Source organism: Macaca mulatta, chromosome 2, assembly GCF_049350105.2.
Source record: "Macaca mulatta isolate MMU2019108-1 chromosome 2, T2T-MMU8v2.0, whole genome shotgun sequence".
Lineage (NCBI taxonomy): Eukaryota > Metazoa > Chordata > Mammalia > Primates > Cercopithecidae > Macaca > Macaca mulatta.
In genome coordinates, this window is record NC_133407.1 from 37,633,644 (window position 1) to 37,652,795 (window position 19,152).

Here is a 19,152-nt window from a genome sequence, read left to right on the forward strand (position 1 = left end):
TACCATATGTTAGCTCATTTAATCCCCATAAGAAGTGTACACAGTAGATGCTATGAGTATCCCTATTTTACTGATGAGGAAACAAAAACAGGGAGGTTCAGTAATTTGCACAAATCAGTTGGGAGGGGGCAGAGCTGGGGTTAGGAATCAGGCGGTCAGCTCCAAGTGTGTGCTCTTAGCTGGCACACTCTCCTACCAGCTGTCAAACAGGGGCTGAGCCACAGGCCTCCCCACCCTCATGACAGCCAACACTGAGGAGGAGGAGGGGTCCACAGAGCTTCTCCAAGTGAAATCAATGTGTATAGAGGAAAACTCAAGGCTTCAATCATACATTAATGGCTCCTGACCACACAAGACAGATTTCAGTCAAACAGGGGACCAGTGGCTAAGAGGCCATCTTCCCAGAAAGAAGCCCATTTTCTTCTTTTAAAGATAGACTTTAACACTCTTGTTGAGCTTTAAAAATGTCAAGTGAAGCTTTTACTGCCAGAGTGGATGCCCTCCCACAATCAGGTTAACGTGTTCTCTCCACTGTGTGGCTCCTGGGAGATGGAGAAGGGGATCTGATACTCATGAAATGAATACCAAAAGGTTCATGGTGCCCATGCTTGCCCAGTCCCTAGGGTGGGGCTATCCCAAAGGGCATAGGAGGAGGAGACAGCCTTCAAGTGCTGCCAGTATCTTGGCTTCATTTAACTTTTTAAATATAATAAAATGATGGATGTTAATTTCCAGATCTCCTTGGTGTTCATATACATTCAAATACAAATATAAGTATGAGCAAAGTGTTCACTAGGCAATCTGTAATCCTGCTGTCATTTTGTTTTAAATAAACGCTTCCTCATTTTTCCTCACCACCATCCTTTCCCCAGATGGGAGCTGCCAGGGGCTCCCCACTCCTAATATCTGCAGTTCATCAGTCATGCAGCCCAGCTGTTCTTGTGTACTCACAGTTGTGGCTGCCCCTCTGCCCTCATGCCACCAGCCTCTCCATAGCTGCCCCTGCCACCATAAAGGGGGACGTCACTGCCTTGGTCCCTGCACAGCTGGGGCGAAATGATGGCTGATTCCTTGTGTCACAGAGGCAGTCAGCCATTCCCCCTGCTAGAAACAAAGCAATCTCGGCACATGCTTAGGGCGGGTGGATTCCCTCGAGAAGAACGCCACTCCTCCCATCGATTGGTTGCCTATGCCCTGATTGTTTCCCAGAGGCAAACACCATGAGCACTCCCAGTCAGGTGGCAATTTTTCTCTTTCTGTAAATATACATTTCCCACAGGGGCAACGGAGCACACTGCTGTGCATATGCTTTCCTAGTTGAGCAAAAGAAGGAAATGACTATTTAGGATGTTGTAACTCAACAGCTGTTTTGGTCAACAGCCATGTAAACAACCCAGAGATCTATCATTTTGTTTTTGAAATGACAAGGCAATGTTCACTTCAAAAATTTACCGATCACTTATTCTAAATGCAAGGCACTGTTTAATCATGGAGATAAAAGAGCAAACACACTCAGCCTGGGCTCCTTCTCCCTGGAGTTGATATGCCTGTGCGCATTTGTGTCCTCTGAGCTGGGTGGCATGCATATTGAGTGGAATCCTCCTGGAGCTCAAGGGAGGTCAGGAGGCCCCCAGCACATCCTGAGACCTTTGGTTTGAAAGCTGACTGGTTGTCAGTCCATGGGCTAGCTTATGGGAAGCCAGTGCTCCCCACTGGTCTGAATAGCCTCTGATATGGTTTGGCTGTGTCCCCAACCAAATGTCATCTTGAATTGTAGTTTCCATAATCTCCACGTGTCATGGAAGGGACCCAGTGGGAGGTAATTTAATCATGGGGTGGTTACCGTCATGCTGTTCTCATGATAGTGAGTGAGTTCTCACAAGATCTGATGGTTTTCTAAGGGGCTTTTCCCCCTTTTGCTCAGCACTTTTCCTTGCTGCTGCCATGAGAAGAAGTATGTGTTTACTTCCCCTTCTGCCATGATTGTAAGTTTCCCCAGCCATGGTGAACTGTGAGTCAATTAAACCTTTTTCCTTTATAAATTGCCCAGTCTTTGGTATGTCTTTATTAGCAGTGCGAGAACGGACTGAACAGTCTCCTTCATTATTTTGGTCTGAGCCCTGATTTGGCTACATTTAAGATGGGATTGGCAAATACATGGCACACCTTACCCTTCAATTCATTGTCTGTGGATCACTAGCTAGTCATGACCCTCTTTCCTACTGAGCCCAGATGTGGCCTCAGAATCTGTCTAAACCCAGTACCCCAGGCAATGGTGACTAAACGTCTAGAGTGCTGGTTTAATTGGAGAGAGGGAATCTCTTGGTGGGCCCTGTCTAGGTGGCCTTCTCATTCTCAAACCTTCATGGCTTGGCGTTGCCACTGGATACACCAAGCACTTCGTGGTTCTTTGTCTTTTTTATACCTCGTCCTGCAGGGGCTCCTCTTCAGAGGACCAGCCTTGAGGATAACTGTGCTCAAAGAAACCACGAGTTCGAGTGTTCCCTGGAGCATTAGTTTCCAGCATATCAACGGGCTTCAAGACAGTCCCACATACTTAGGCTTTGCTATAGAAAATGTTTATGCCTTTAGACCCTAAATAGCTGTATTTGCCATTTTGCAACTCTTTCCTGAGAAAACAGGTTCTTCTGGGCTTTAGAAACTTTCCCGTTGTTTGTTGGTCTCTGTTTGGGTGGGAGTGGGATCAGCAGGTGCCCTCAGCTAAATGTTTATGTCACTCTGGGTTAAACAGAAGCATCAAGATTAGGTGATATAATCTTCAAACAGGGCCATGGGGGAAATTTGGAGCAGGAACAAATCTAGATAAAGGAAAGAAAATTCCATTAAAACTGTTCACAGCCAAAGAATCCCTGACCACCCTCTGCTACCCACCTTTACAGACAGGATGGCCATCCTTCTCTAGTCAAGACCAAGTCCTACTTTCAGGATTTGTTCTATCTTCCAAATAGTCAGTACGTGTCCTCTTTTAGATATTGGACTTGGTAAAGGGCCTCTTCCTTTGAAGACCACCATTAGCTGCATCCTCAGCCTCCTCCAGGGTGGTTACTCCACCCCACATTCCCAGCCCTCCCCAGGATGTGGCCCTCCTCTGAGAGAATCTTGAGTTTACTTCCTCAATGTCCAGGATGTGGCATCCAGAGTTGGGCAAAAAGCACACAGGCCAGCCCTGGTGAAATGGGAACACGTGTTGACAAATGCTCAGTGGATGGTTATGGACTGCTGGGCCATAGTACTTCTCTGGCCCTGTCTTCCTAACCTCTCTTAGTTTTCCCAGTGAAACACTTGCCAAGCATTTACCAAGCACCTACTGTGTGCCAAGGGGCAGAACCAAAGCATGTGTATTAAAGGAATTCACATCCAAGGGGCAGAACCTCCAAGTATTTCCTCAATCCCAGAATCTTATAGAAGGTTCTGGCTTAACAGATGAGTAACAAAGTGTGACATGAACGTGAAAGATGGGCAGATAATTTCCCATGGCTTGGGCAGTGGGAGGACTAGGAAGGTCTGACAGAGTGGTGGGCTGGCCTGAGCCACGAAGGCCAGGCAGGGCTTCCTCAGGCAGGAAAAGGCGTCCTGGCTAGAAGGGACAGCACATATAAAGCACGCTGGTGGGAGGTACATGGCCTGCCTGGTGTCACATGGTTGATGATTCTAAGGGGCTCTCAGGGAGAGTCATAGGAGACAAAGTGAAGAAAGCAGTATAAGGCCAGAGTTAGGGTCTAGTCTCATCCCTGAGCAATGGGGAACCATTGGTCGGTTTTAAGTAAGAGTGGAGCGTGGAACGATCCTCTTGGCTGTTGTGTTGAGGTTTTCCTGGATGGCAGGGGTAGGAGGGAGAGAAGGAGAAATAAGAAAGAAGCTGCCTTTCATCAAATTAGTCCACAGCACCTTGCAGGTGGCCCTTGGAGTACATGTTTATCCTATGTAGAAGCCCCTGTCCCTTCCACAAACCATCTTGTGAAGCCCCTTCAGTGACTGCCGGATCCCAGACGGCTTTGGGTGTGCTGACTCCACACATAGAACCCTCACCCAGTCTTTCCTGAGCCCTCCATAGCATAGGCAAGTTAACTTGTGTGTGCTGCACAGGTCTCCCTTCTGGAAGAAGTTGCTGATTCTCTGCAAGGAGTGTAGGTAGCGGAGAGTCTCCAGCTGTTAACACCTTCAGGGTCTGCCTGAGCTTTTGAACTGAGACCAAGCTCTTGCTAGGCAGCCCCTGCAAATGACTGAGCATGATGGTTTCTCTAGGGCTTGGCCATTTCTGTACAGCTTCAGACACCTCTAATAAAAATCTTTGTTTTGGAACTCCCTGTTGGGTTGGCTGGGACTTGGTCAGACTTGCACCATTGTCTGAGCTTCTGTCTGCCTCCTCCTGCTTGCCCCCTCCCTTTTGCCTTCCACAGGTATTGCCTCCAGCACACTGTTTGCATTCCTACTGTGTCTCAGCATCTGTTTTCCTGGGAATACAGCTGGTCCACCTGAACATATGATCTGTGCTGCTGTTGGTGCAGGAGGACAGGAGGGAAATAAACTGGAAGCCATGGATGTGGAGAGTCTGGCTTCGAGATGGAGCTTGTTTACCTGCAGGTGGGGCTCCACTCCTGAACCCTGTTGAGTCCCCCGCCTGGCTGTGGTACGAAGAGCTACCCTGCATACCCTCACCCAGTAGTGGAGTAGGCCGAGGCAGCCAGTATGGGGTCCGGCGAGTGACATGCATCATCGAAGGTGCTTATTATTTTGATGAAACACAACACATTTCTTTCAGCCCATAAAATCAAAGATGTGCAAAAAGGCTGTTTTCAGGGTATAAAACACCCCTTGTTTCCCTGTGGTAGTGCATAGCTATTATGCCTCTGGAGCCTTTGTGCATTTTTCAGGTGTGAGTGACACGAGGCTGACTGGGTGGCCTTGGCATCTTGTTTCTTTAGAGAAAAAGGAGGAGACAGGGCTTCTTCCCGATTCCCTATAAAAACCAGTTTTTCTTTGAAGACCTACCTTTCCCACTAGTACCTAATACCAATTATGTCTTTCCAGAGATGGTGAGCTTCTTCTGGTAGGATTTCTTGGAAACCTTGTCTTAATAACCCGATCATCCTGGTGCGATAAGAATATACGAATGGGAGGCCAGCGTGGACAGTAATAGGGCCGAGAGGCTTCATCTCCCCATAGAAAGTATAAGACACAGACAGTATAGCTGAGATGATGAGGACCTGGGCTGTAGCGGGTCATGGGAAAGGAGAGAAAGTGGAGTTGGGAGAGCAGGTGGGAGGTGGGACACATCTAGAAGGGACTGGGTTTCATCACCAGTAACTGCCATGAGTCTAACTTAGTTATCTGGTTGGATAGGGATGCATTTACTGAACTGGGGACCCAGGAGGAGTTGGGAGTAATTTGAGGAAGAGAAGTAACTCCAGTTTAGCATCTTTTGACTCGGAGATGCCTGAGATGTCCCAAAGAGGACATTCCAGTTAACTTTCAGTTTCCTTTAGTTCTGCTTGCAAAATCAGACAGAAGCAACATCCTGTCAGAGGCTGTTCTTCCCCTTTGGTCCCTCTGCTGGGCTTTCTCCAGCCCCTTGCCCTCAGGCAAGAGAGGAGCCAGCAGTGCAGTCTGCCAGGGGCTCCAGGGGCAGGCTCTTAACACAGCAGGGCCCTTCGGCTGTTCCACAGCAGGGCCCTTCAGATGTTCTGTAACTGACAACCCCAGGCCCACTGCCTGCCAGCATCTGTTCACAGAGACACGGCATCACAAACTCTCCGGACTGGAAGGGACGTTGGAGGTCATCCACTCCAGCTTTGGGGATGGCATTTTCAGACTGTTCTAATAACTCAAGAGTTACTCCTTCTTTTGTGCGGAAGACTGTTTCTTCTGACTTCCTCTTAATATGCTGTCAGGTCTCCTTCCTAAGGAGAAGCATGCTGGGCCTCGTTTTTGTGGATCTAGCAGCGAGAGACATGACGAAGCCAGATTTGGGAACACAAGTTCTTTTTGTCCTTCACACTACAGCTACGAGAATGGTCTCCATGGTTACAGCAGCTTCTCAGAAATGTCTGGATTTTTCATTTTCTGTATTTCTCTAAATATCTAATTTATGAATAATCTGCTTAGGTGAACCCTGGAAAGTTTCTGCATGTATATGAATATCAAGAAATACATATTTATATACATTCAAAATAAAAGAAAAGTAGGCTGATAGGCATTTTTGGTAAATTTTTTTCTCCCACTATAAAAATAAATTAGGATTGACTTTAAAATTTTCAAGTTAAACAAGATTCAATGAAAGAAACAGTGCCTTCATGTTCTTCAAAGGCATGTGAGCCATAGAGTGGCTGAAGCTAACCTAATTATGTTTTCTTTAATGTGAAATAGCTATTTACCCGACATTCCATTTGCATCTCACCGTCACATTCAACTGGCTGGGACATTGATTTTTTTCTAAGGCTTCCTTTGAACATGAAAGTGTTTTTCCTGTTTCTCTCCACTCCCCACCTTGTGAGATCCATGATAAGAATGAATCAATAATTACATTGTTGGATAAAAATGAATATAAATTTTATTGAAAAACAACACCAGCAACAACGTGGGGAAAGCATACTTAACAGCCACCGGCCCACACAACTCAATGCACACATTATGAGAAGTAATCACCTCTTTCAATTGCTGACTACTTACTCCAAATGAAAAGAAATTATAGACCTAAGATAAACCGAGGTGGGCTATAGAGGCACACCATCTTTGAAAATTTTGCCAATAGCAAATGATGTAGTGATGCTGTTAACTCTCTGTTTGCTGCAGACAGACCAGGATATCTCAGGAATTAATTGGTTTCGAGAAGAGAAAACCCACTCCTTCTAGTGAACATGGCATCTAAAACCTCAGACCACTGGGAAAACTTTTCTCCTTTTCAAGTCCTTTGAGAAGAGGATTTCACAAACTTTCTTGGCAACTCGTCCCTCCTGCTTAACAACAGGAAATAGTTCTTTATGTCTAGCCGAAATCCTTCATGCTTCAGTTAGTCTATTTATTTCCTTTTAATCTCAGCAGGCAGTGAGGAGGCTGTCCTGGTAGGACAATGTAACATATGGGGAACTCACAATGATCATAATCGGATTGAAAATGGAGTCCAGCTGAGCTGGTGGCACTTCTGAAACAAGCTGGAGAGAAGTGAACTGCAGTCATGGTGGTAGTGCCTCTGCCCACCACTCCTCCACCCTCGGTTCCCTTCTGCCCTGTGGCCTGGGGGCTGCCATCCCGAGAATTGCAAGCAGATACCCTCTGAGTTTGATCGGTTCCAATCCTTCATTGGTATAGTAATGAGTGTAGTCACAGCTGTTCCATCCAGTCCTACGTCCAGTGCTTCTGTTTCAAGAAGTGATTTCCAGGCACAACCGTCCCATCACATCCCTTGTCTTTTCAACACACCAGGTTGCCCCCAGGATGCCTTCACAGCTTGTGCGTGACAAAGATGTCCTCCGTGTACCCATGAGGAAGCGCTGAGAAGCCACGAGAAAGCACCTAGTGATTTTAACATAAACATTTCCACAGCATTTTCAAGTTCTGCGTAAAAAGCCGGGTGATAGAGCGGCCTCGCGGCGTACAAAGCCGGCAGCTCCGCACTTCGGACACCTGGGGGCGCCCGTGCCATTCCGCCGGCGACTGGGACTCGTCGCCCGGGAAACAAAGATGGGGATTTGGAGAAAAGCCTTCAAAATGCAACTCCGAATGTCTACCCTGAGCAGCATGCGTGTAAAAATTCATGAAGATTAGATTTCATTTCATGTATTTTTACTTCAGTGGAAAGAAATGCAGGTGATTTTCTGACTGCGCCTACAGCTGTCTTTACAAAGGGGGTGCTTGGTTAAATGAGAGGGAGGGGCTTGCCGATGCCCTGCGGTGCTTTGAGAGGCGGGGCCTCCCTCTCTGGTGCTGGGGACAGCTCCTATTTTGCTGGGTGGCATTCTCTGCATGCTTCAGGATGTATTGATTAATTATATTACATATCGAAAAGGTATGGGGTCTCCAGCAGGACTAGGCGAGACAGCCAGCGCGGGGTCCAGTGAGTGACATGCGTCATCCAAGGCACTTATTATTTTGATGAAACAAACACATTTCTTTCAGCCCATAAAATCAGAGGTGTGCAAGAAGGCTGTTTTCAGGGTGTAAAACTCCCCTTGTTTCCCTGTGGTGGTGCATAGCTGTTATGCCTCCGGGGCCTTTGTGCATTTTTCAGGTGTAAGTGACACGAGGCTGGCTGGGTGGCCTCGGTGGCAGAGACTGCGGAGGGTGCAGGACCAGCCCAGGACAGTTCAGTCCCCCAGGGGCGACAACCCTTGTGCTCGATGCCCCCGGTCTGTTGGATGATGGGCACCTTTGTGAGCTGGCTCTGGGCTAGGCCACCCTGCTGGGTGGCAGTGGGGACTTTTAGGGGAGGGATCCCGTGGGATAATGAACAGAAGTGTCCGGAGCCTGGATCTTCAGTCAGGACCTGGGCAAGGGAGGCTGCTGCCACCTGGCAGTTTCCTCACCCTGTGCTCTGGATGGCCAGGCCCCCTTTGTTCACCTCTGTAGCCCAAGCATCTGGCACTTACCAAAGCACCCCATGGACATTTGTTGGATACAGGGATGTGAGGGTGAATGCCACGGAGGAAGCTGTGAGGGTCCCAGCTGGCCCTGGCTGTGGCTGAGCCTGGAGGCCTGAGGAGGGGCAGTGGGGAGAGGTACCAGGCAGTGCTGGCTCTCAGGGGTGGGGGGCACTGGGACAGCCAGGGGTCATGGAGCTGGAGAATCCAGGAGTTCGGCAGGGAGTGTGTCTGTGTGCCAGGATGGTTCTGCAGTAGCCATGCGGGGCCTCTCTCGCCTTTCCCTCTCATGTGCCCTCGCTGAAGCCAGCCTTTCCTCCGTTGCCATGGCAACGGCAGCCTGAGGCGCTGCTGAGGGCCAGCTGGGCAGCTGAGGCCTCTCAGTCTGGCCTGAGCAAGCAAGGGGCCCTGAGCTGTCCCCATGCAAGGTGAGACTGGAGGTGGGTATCTTCTCAGAGAAGGGATGAAAGGAGATGGGATGGGACGTTTGCTCTGAGACAGGCACAAAAGCTGCTCCTGTGCAGCTGGAAGTCTTCCCAGCCCTGGCTTTGCTGGTAGAGACGCTGGGGGCAGGCAGAGCCCTGTTAAGGTGTGAGTCTCCTCGGCATTGCCGCACTGCACTACTCACCTGATCTGCAGCCAGGTCCTTATTCACGGCTATCTGCAAGGCTCCCCAAGGGCCTGGCCAGCCTCTGGAGGCTCCCTGTGGAGGCGGGGCAGGGGCCTGAGACCCAGGCTCTGCGAGGGCCTGGAGGGCACTCCAGGCCTTAGACTGAACTAACTACCCTGTGCACTCCTCAGAGCAGAGCTGGAGGTCTTACACCCTCAGACACAGGCTGCAGCTCTGCCGACAGTGTCCCTCCCACCTGCACAGCCACAGCGGGCATGGGCTGCTCTTTGCTTTGGAGTCTCCTCACAACTTTCTGGTTGTCACATTCCTGACTATACTTAGGGATGGTGGAGATAATCAGCTTCCAGCCAGTTGTGGGTCAGCTAGATTCCTCACCACACCCTTTTACTAGGGCTCTTGAAGAACAAGAAGTAGCTAATGAAGAAGCAGCAGGATGCGGAAGATGATCAGGTCTGGGAGGAGAAGATAGTCCAAGATTCCCTGGGGGCCTGGAGCTGTCGAGAGGCATGGTGATGTTGCTTGAAAGGGGCTCTGTGATTCAAGGACAACTCAGCCTTGCAAATCATGTCCCCTTGGGCACGGAAGAGAATTCTCTAAGCATCATGTGAAAAGCTGTCAACCTGGGCAATATCCCTGCTTTCCCACATCAGCCCTACAACAACAACAACAACAGCAGCACTAACACGAGAAGGGGCATCTGGATGCAGGTGTACAGTTTACAATACCTTACATTTACATAGCACCTTTTTCTTCTAAAGAGCCACTGCTTCTGTCCCCTCAGTCACAGCCACACCTGAGTGAAGCCTTCGGAACACAAAGATCACAGCTCCTGTTTCAGAGGAGGGACACTGAGGCAGAGGCCTAGAAGGGATTTCATGCAGACTCAGTGGTGTCCAGGGCTCCCTGCACTTCCCTTGAGCCCTCCCTGGGGAGGTCTGGCTTGGCCCTTTGGGAGGGTAAGACCGGGGCACAGGCCTCACTGGGCATTCACCTTGTATTTCAGGATGTAGGAGTAGAAGTTGTGGTTGGCATTCTCCAGCACCATGACATAGACTTCCTGGCAGCCAGCTGTGCTGCAGCTGCCCTCCCAGTAGCCCTCGTGGTTCAGGGTCAGGGGCCATGTGTCCTGCCCCTTTACCAGGACTTTGGCAATACCATGCAGCTTCAATTTGAATGGGATGTTCCGGTTGGCAGGAAGCACACCCGACAGAGGCTCCAGCAGCTCATTGTCCTGCCCCCAGTTGCCAAAGCTCTCAGGGAACATGGGCCAGTTCACCTTGGTGTTGGCACAGCATAGGAGGTAATTAAAGACGAAGATGTAGTTTCCTGGTTCCTGCCTCTTCTTGACAAAGATCTTGAGGGCAAACTTGCCGGCATGGGGCAGCTGGACTTTCAGCTCGGTCCGCTTCTCCCAGTGCAGCTGGAAGATGTAGCGCCGCTGTGTCTCCTCAGTGATGGGGCCATCATCCCCATGGAGGGAAGCCAGGACGTTAATGCCCTCCTCTACGCTGAAGCTGATGGAGCAGCGCCCATCGCTGGTGTGGATGATAGGGTCAGGGTGGGAGGGCTTCATGATGCCCATCTGCTCCGAGAACCAGCTGGGGCCCACGGGCTGGTGAAGCTCAGCAGGCAGCCGGACACCCATGTCCACATAATTGCACTTGAGCGTGTACTCCAGCACTGAGCTGTAGATGTCGGAGTTGCCCTTGGCAAAGATCTGCAGCTTGTGAGTGCCCATGGTTGGAGGGTACACCTCCAACTTCATCCCATTCTTCCTGAGGCTCAGCAGCCCATGCTCTTGCTTGCCGTTGAGCATGAACATGAATAGTGTTGGGGCGCAGCTCTCAATGGTGACCGTGGCCTTCCCGTTCACTGTGGAGAGAAAGTCGGGGTCAACAGAGATGGGTCCAGCATGTGCTGATGTGCTGGTAAATGTCTAACAACTGTCTCCCTGGGAGAAAAACGTCTTGACTTATAGTGCTTGCCTATTTCCATGGTGTCAATACTTTCACCACAGTCCATTTCAAGCACCCAATATGACTTCACTGAGCGTGGCAGCAGCCAGTGGCAGCGCACCGCTGGAAGGGTTCCCTACTCCCTTCAGGTAGTTTTCTTTGAGATAAATGAAAGCTAAGGAGCCTCTAGAAAAATTTGTCGCCAGCGGTATGTGTGCATCCTGCCCATTTGATTCACATTAGATGAAGGTTGCCTATGTCCAGAGAGGATCATGGGGCAGGAGGGGCACCTTCTCCCCCAAGTCTCAGGTCTAGCTTTCACCTTGCTCCCTCCAGCATCTATCTAAGTGTCAATGCTGTCATGTCAACACATTGTCCTTAAAACTAGTGAGAATGGGTTCACTCCCTGAGACTGTGCACAGGAGGTTGGGGTGGGGCAGTTCCCTGATCCCCACCTCCCCCACCCCATGCTTCTCACATAGGTGTATCTTAGCCATGTTTCAGGAATGGGTCCTGAAAAGCCGGTGTGTGCACAGGAGGGTCTTTTGCAACCCCCACACTGCCACACACCACCACCCCCACCGCCGTCTCTCCCTTTGAAACTGCTCTGCAGTTTCATCTTCATCTGTCCTGGTCATTGATTTTTCAGGGAGAATTGGTCAGTTCTCTAGTCTTTGTAGCCCATGAGGACCCACCTGCCTGGTCCTTCCTGGCTCCCAGGGCCACAGGGAGGGGCAGTGGCTTCTTAGAGCCTGGCCTTACTTCTCTCAGAAACTGGTCATCTGCTCCCAGCCCCAGCAACCTCCCCAGCCCTGTTCACAGTTGAGCGCAAAGGAAGGAGAGAGGCTGTCTGATCCACGTCACCAGGAACGTTCCCCTAGCTTGGGCTCTTGGTGGGGGAGGCAGGACACTGTGCCTGGGCTCTAGGATAACGTCCTGAATACACTTCCCATTGAATGTGCATTCCATGCCAACTCCCACCTCAGGAATGGGAGAAGCCCACACGGGCCAGCATGATGGGGAGGCTGCTTAGACAGCTCCTCTACCTTCTTCACGGCTGTTCTACCTCGAAAGCTGTCCCAGCCTTCTCAGATGCTGCCCACTCTGCACCTGCCCTGCACTCCCACATGTCCCCCCCACTGCCTCCGTTTCCTCTCTGCCCCTCAGCTTTCTGGCACCCCAGTGACTTCCCTCTGCCCCCACCCTCCAGTGACTTCCTAATAATGAGGCCCCTCAGACCTTGGAGGACCTAGGCTGCTAGCCTCCACGCCTTCCTCGGAGTCCTCTCCTCCCTTTGCAACCCCCACTCTTTGAGGCCTGGCCCTCATCCCACTCTCTGAGCACTGCTTAACCCCAATGCCATTGCTTCCCCTTCTGTTACACTGAAATCGTGTGACTCTTGGTGCTTGAGTGCTATTTTATTTGCCTACTTGCTCTCTCTACTGCCTTCAGCCACTGTATGCCACATCTGTCCCGTGGTAACCTCCAAAGGAAAGTGACCAAGATCAACAGACTTGCTATCTCCTCTTGGTGAAAAGCCCCCTGTCCCCTCACTTCTGAACTAGCTCAGCGGGCAGAAGCTACCTCAGCTCCTCACTGCGCATGGCCCCTGTCCTGTTCCATCTCACAACTGGCCGTGAGTCCTGCACAGTGAGGCCCAGATCCCCCTGCGATTCACTTTTGATTGTGGAGCACCACCCAGCACCCCACAGAGCAGCCCCAGGGCTCCTTTGAAAATGTTTGCCTGGCTACTCCCGGGCTCATGGCAGAGCCCTGAAGCTGGAGACCCATGCAGAGACCTGTCTCTTCCTGCCTCGCCAGTATCAAGCACTCTGGTAGATCCTCCAAGGCCACACCCTTCATGCCTCAGGGTCCTCCCACCCACTCCTCCCTCCCCACCACTTCCCTCAAACCTGGATAAGGCCTCGTGGTAATGTCCTGATGGCAAAGCAGCCCACCCGGACCCTTCAGCTGAGGCTGAGTTCCCTGGCAAGCTCTCTCCTAGCCCTGGCTCTCCTTCAGAGAACGTTCCACTGCTGTAATTCATCACGTGAGCACTTCTGTGTAGTGTCTGAACTCCTTGCCGGGCTGTGGGCTCGGTGGGGAAGGGGCCAGCCTGCTTCATTTCCTGCCATGTCTTAGTGCCTGGTTGCGGTGTCTCACCCAGAGGGTTCTTGCCAAAGGTGTGTTGAATGACTGGGAAGACTTGAAATAAAGGACTGGTCACCCCTGCAGACCTCTGTGGGAGCCCACGGGCTCTTCTAGTCCCCCCGCCTCCTCCACCTCTCCTTTCCCCTCCGCGGCGCTCTCCTGGAGCCCGGCAGCTTTCCACCCCCTTATCTAGGTGCCCTCTTCCTTCCCTTCCTTTCTGCTCACCTCAGTTTCCCTATTTTGCTTCCTTCCCCTCCCCACTCTTAACTAGCTACCACAAAGAAATACTCTGTAAATATGTATCAGATATATGGAATCATATTTAGGTTTAGATTTCTATAAATTAAGGAATCTGGTGTTTATATTTTTATGTCTCTTAAAAAGGCAAACTCCACTCAATGGCATCAGTTTGGTATTGCTTTGACCTGGTCAGTTCCTTCCGATGGTTCAATGGCCTATGATACATTGAACAAGCCCTCCATCTATTGTAAGTGCAGGAAATGGATTCCCAAAGTGAGCAACTTCAGGCTGTTATTTTAGCCACAGGAGCTGCCAGGTATTTGGAGATGGAAGAGTATGCAAGAGCTCAGCAACCTGGCAAAGGAAGCTCTTGTGTGGTGGAAGGGACAAGTCAGTTGGAACTAACTTGGGGGCACCTGTGCTTCCGGCTGCCCCATTGCCCTGCAGTGTGGGTGGGAGCTCCCCAGGGGCTCTGGGCCACCCACAGGCCCTTTGTGCTAATAGTCAGCATGATCTCAGACCTCCTGTCCTGGGTGGATGGCGTCCCCAGTGGCAGAGACTGTGCCGCCAGGCAGTCCTTTGCTGAGGTGTGGAAGGCTGGGCTGACCTGACTTACAGGGCTCTGCAGTGTGCCCAGGCTGTGTGCCCAGCACTGGATCAGGTGCCAAGGCCTTGGAAAGGCATAAGAGACAATCTTCCAGAGAAGGCCCTGCATTTTTGTGACCAGTTCTGGCCCCCCCAAGGTAGCCCCCATATGCCTCAGAGTATGCAAACATACTCAGATGCTATGGCTCCATGGTGAGGGTTGGGGGAGCAAATGTCAGCCCAGGCCAGCCATGGGAGATGGCTAAGCTGGGTATCCTATACTGCCCCAGGGGGTGGGCTGGAAACCGCTGGGTCCCGCCTCCAGAAGGGAGGGGTACTGAGCCAGCCAGACAGAGGTCTGGAGCCTGGCCCTCATCTAGGGGTGCCTGAGTTTGGAGGCTGGGGGCTTACTGTGTCCCCTCTTCTCCTCTGCTGCCTAAAACATGTCCATCTCTGTCTAGCTACTATGCCTGTTCTCTTCTCCCAAGACCCAGCTCAGAGGCCACCTCCCTAAGGAAGTCTGCCCCAAGTCTCTGTCTTGGGTGGGACTGCCCCTACCTGTCCTGGGAGACCCCTGCTGCTCCCCACCCTTGCTGGTTGGACCACCAACACCCAGATTGCAGCTCTGCTGAGGCCATGTATTCTCTCCAGCAGGAGTTGGGGAAGAGAACACAGTAGGCCAGTAGCTTCTGTTGGGCACCTGAGCCCAGAAGCTATGTGTAGTGGGGGTGATGCAGTCCTTTTCCCTGCTCTGTGAGCTGAGAGAGACTCACCCAGCTAGGAACCACTCAGCCCTGGCTTCTGTAACAGGCCAGGCTGTGTGTCCAGCCCTCAAGTTCTAGGAAACCTTCAGCCTTCAGACACATCCCTTTCTGGGTTTATGCTAGTGTGAGTGAGCTTCTGTCCCTGCTGATGTGGCCTATGGCCCTTCCCTGCCCTGATGGCCTGGGCTGCCTCAGCAGCCCCCACACATCCACATGCACACACAAGCTTTGTGCTAAGCTCACAGGCCATGCTCCTGGAAGGGCATGCCCTGAAAGCACAGTGTCAGGCGGGCTCCTGGAGGACAGTGCGAAACGCTCCATCCCTGCTGCTAGCACACAGGCACCTGCTCCGGGCTCACCTGTTCTGATCATGGAAGTCTCCGGGTGGGCACTCAGCATCCCTTTGTTGTAGAATTCACTCTTGTGATACATGTTGTTCTCAAACTGCCTCAGAGATTGAGGAGGTTTTAGCAGCTGCCAGTTCTTGTTGTCTGGGAAGTGGTCCTCGATGAACAGTGCAGGATGGGTGAGGAAGTAGAACTCATTGTAGCTGGAGCAGAGACAAACTGGTTAGCAGCCAGCTCTGTGTAGAGGAGGCAGGGGCCCAACACACCCACCGGAGCGGTCCTGTGGACACCCTGGATGGGAAGAGGTGCCATCTCCAACTCTAACATGGGCACTGGAGACTCCTCCTCAGTGGATGCTTCCAGAAATTGTAGCCAAGGCAGGGTCTGAGGTCGCTTCTAAGGGAAGCCACAGTGCCCTCAGTGCCCTAGGGTGTCGTGGGGAAAATGGACTCCCTCATGCTCAAAGACAATCCGAAGTTCAAAGGGGGCAAAGGCATAGCCTGTGGAACACGCAGTGGGGTTGTGGGAAGACAGGGAGACAGAGCGCTTGAATTCACTGCCTCCATCTACCACAGCCTGTTTCTGTGCTGTGCAGCTGTGCTGGTGGGGACCTTTTGTGGCTCTCCAGGACCGACTGGAGTGCTGACTCTCCGGGTGTCAGTAATGGGGATCAAGAGAAGAACAGGGAGGCCCTTCCTGAGATGGGGGAGGCTTTGCTCTGCCTAAGAGGAGCAGTGTTGAGAATAACAGTGGTAAAGAGGGCATCTGTGAGTGCGTGAGCCCTGCGTGTAGGATGTGTGTGCACATGGCTTGTATTTGTCCCATGTGTGGGAGTGTCAAGATTTAAGCTGCAAAAATCAGACAGAGCACACTCATGTTTCTGAATAAAAAGGGATCTGAGCTGCTGATAGCATCATGATCCATGAAGAATATTGTATGTAGCCTCAGGTTAAGGCCAGGGTTGGCCAGAGCCCCAGAGGACAGAAATGCTCCAGTCCCCTGCACCCCAGCCGCCCTGCCCCACTGTGCCTCACAGTGACCCTGCACTGCCAATAGCTCCCCTTCCCTCAAAACCACAGCCCTTTCCTCAGAAATGTGATATGGTCTCACGCAGACCAGAGAGGAGAAGGAGCCTGGTGTCTGGGCAAAGTAGTAAGAGAACATTCTGGCATTTGTGCCTGGTAATGCGGTCAATGGCCAAAGTCTGGAAGGGAACCTGCCAACAACTAAAGAAGGCTATTAGCCCTGCCTTTCCTCACATGTGACCTGGGGGCAAACGCTCCAGGCTTTCAGTGCTTTGGTGGAGGGAGTTACAGGGAGTCAGAGGGGGGTGTTTGTCAGTGGAGGGTGAGGTGACAAAAGGGTGTGGGTCCTCACAATTGGCCTGGAGCCAGCCCACTTCAGAGCCGGGGAGGGGTGCGCGTGGGGCCTCCTGGCTCTCCTTCCCCTCCCGCTTGGCCTTCTCTACCTGCTGCTTCATGCAACCCGACACCTCCTCCACTTCCACCTGCTAGACGCCCAGCAGAACTGAGACAAGTACTTACAGGAAGGTGAATTTGGAGGTGGTGGTATCCACCAGGCCGCTGCCCCAGGTGCTGTCCACCAGGTGCCATCTTCCCTCCAGGTACACAGCATTCCAGGCATGGTCAAACTCCCCCGAGAAACTCTGCCCTGTCTGGTAGCCGAAGCCCTTGGAGTAGCCAGGCACGGTCATACACTGCACTCCAGCGATCCTGGGGGCAGGACAGGGGGTCTGAGAGGAGGATCCTGCTGCGACTTGCCTCCAAGTCTGTCCATGGTCTCAGGTTTCAGGCATGTTTGCTGCCCATCACTCCTCCCTGCCTATTCTTTTTCTTGCTTCCTATACTCACATATAAACAGCCTTGAGGACTTTTATCTCTGGGCATGGGGGACAGGGAGATACAGTGCTGGCTGGTCCTGTCGGTACAGACTGGCTGCAGTCTCCGCTGTCTGCTCCTCCCCTGAGACCAACACCATTCAGATCACTTCTGAAATGTTCATCCCTAGAGCCTGCTCGACACGCTCCTCAAGCAGCTCTTCAGCAGGAAAAAATGGGGGCAAGCGTGAGGTTGGCTTCAAGAAAATAGGAGCTGGGGAAATGACAATGTTCCTGCAACAAAACCTACACGCAAGGGGTGAGCACAGCTGCTGGGAGAACCAGGGCACTCTGGACATGTGACTGAAGAGATGGGTCTCGTGACACGCGTGAGATGTTGGGGGGTTGCTGGTTGTGAGGGTACAGAAGCCAAGCCCTACTCCGCTGCTATTCCTCCCAAGGAAGCCTGCACGGGAACCCAGGGGCAGGCGGTGGGTGTCTCCAGTCCTGGCCCAGGGAGGACTGGCCAGCTGCCAGCTTGCTCAGGTCTTACTGGTGGGCCTGTCCTTTGTGAACATGGTGCAAGAGCCATCATGGTGCATTCAGGTCATCTGCTGACTGCCTGCCCTGGCCACAATTCTGGAGTCTTCTGTGGCCGTCCTGAGGGGAATGGAAACGCTGACCAGTCAACCTGAGCTTTGGGGTCCTTTTGACATTGTGCTCCCCACTGCTTATGGTAGAGATGGCACCGCTCTCTGGGAACCTGGGTGGGAAGATGGGCATGGGTCATCTCTGGGGATGACATAAAACTAGACATTTGGAGCTGAAACCCTGAGGCCCAGGCCTGGGCTGTGGGCACCAGCCCAAGGCCAAAGCAAGACCCCGGGTATCCTTTCATGGCCAGCTAGTCTTGCTCCTCAGCAGCCCTGCTCCCCCGAGGACAGCCAAGGGGGTGGACTGTGCAGACAATTTCACTGGTAGTCTGACCTAGAGACATCCCATGCTAGCCCTTCTAGGGCCTTTGTGTAAATTAGAAAAGGTGCCGCTTCCTCAAGACATTTTCCTTGCACTCATGGAAAATTAGTGTAATAGATACACAACTGTGAAGCCAAGGATGTGCTTGATGCCCCTTTGATGGGGCTCCTTTGAGCACCACGCAAGCTGCTCAGTCCCAACTCAGTGCTGACCCTGTGCTCTACTCTGCTGAGCTGAGTCTGCAGACCAGGATGTTGGTGGGACCTATTTCAGCGAGATGGGCCCATGGGGGCGGTGCCCTTCCACAGACCAGGGCTCCAGCCTCAGTTGCTGTAAGCAAGAGGGCCATGGAGCCTTCCAGGGTAATGGGGTGAAATGGCCATGCATCTACTATAGGAATAGGGGGAATCTTCGCAGTAAAAATGAACATGTAATTTAAAATTAGCAAAATATTACTAATTAATTATTTAATTATTACTAATAATTAAATATTACTAATATATATCACTTGCTGAGAGAGTAATTGGGATCAAATGTGATGTCTTGAGGGTTAACAGATTCTACTTTCCCTGCCCTCATTGTTTCTTCACATGCATGCAATGAGGACGTGTTACAATGTCTGCCTTAACCTCTGCTCACCTGTGGAAAGTCCGGGTCACTAGTGCTGAGGTTCCTTAGGGGCTTGGAAGTTTTCCAGACCCTGCCCTTTTGCCTGCTGTTTCACAAAAGGAGGTTCAGGCCTCCTAAGCCCTCTAAAGAATCCCGTGAGAACATACCAGCTGGGCTCTGTGAGAAGGCTTCTTGGAGCACCTGGGGGCATGGGGACAGACTGCAAGAGAAACTAGATCCTGGTGTCATGATTTTCTGCTGGCAAAGGCCATAAGCCACTCCAGGGCAGAAGGAGGCAGTAGCTGAGGAGACCATGGAAGGAAGGGGAGCAGGTGCAGCCTGCATACCTGGAGTGCCCTCTCCTCATTTCTCTGCAGTGCAGAGAGTGGAGGGTGGTGGGGAGTGCTGGGGGATGCAGGGCTGAGGGGGTTGTTCTCAGGATGAGGAAATCTGGATGTGTT

The 19,152-nt window shown here is 51.7% G+C and overlaps 2 protein-coding genes across 15 annotated transcripts in view; one reads left to right on the forward strand and one right to left on the reverse strand.

The window, feature by feature from the left end:
- The window catches only part of CEP63 (centrosomal protein 63), a 126,263-nt gene that overhangs the window by 104,195 nt on the left and 2,916 nt on the right, over positions 1 to 19,152 (forward strand). The window lies entirely within an intron of this gene.
- KY (kyphoscoliosis peptidase) overlaps positions 6,549 to 19,152 on the reverse strand; it is a 49,827-nt gene continuing 37,223 nt past the window's right edge. For all 4 annotated transcript variants that reach the window (XM_015132114.3, XM_015132112.3, XM_015132113.3 and 1 more), the window contains 3 exons: positions 16,815 to 17,003; positions 15,283 to 15,473; positions 6,549 to 11,100 (listed from right to left, as the gene is read on the reverse strand). In XM_015132114.3, coding sequence (XP_014987600.2) covers positions 10,205 to 11,100; positions 15,283 to 15,473; positions 16,815 to 17,003 — 1,276 coding nt within the window. In that variant the 3' untranslated portion in view covers positions 6,549 to 10,204. The remainder of the gene's footprint in view (positions 11,101 to 15,282; positions 15,474 to 16,814; positions 17,004 to 19,152) is intronic.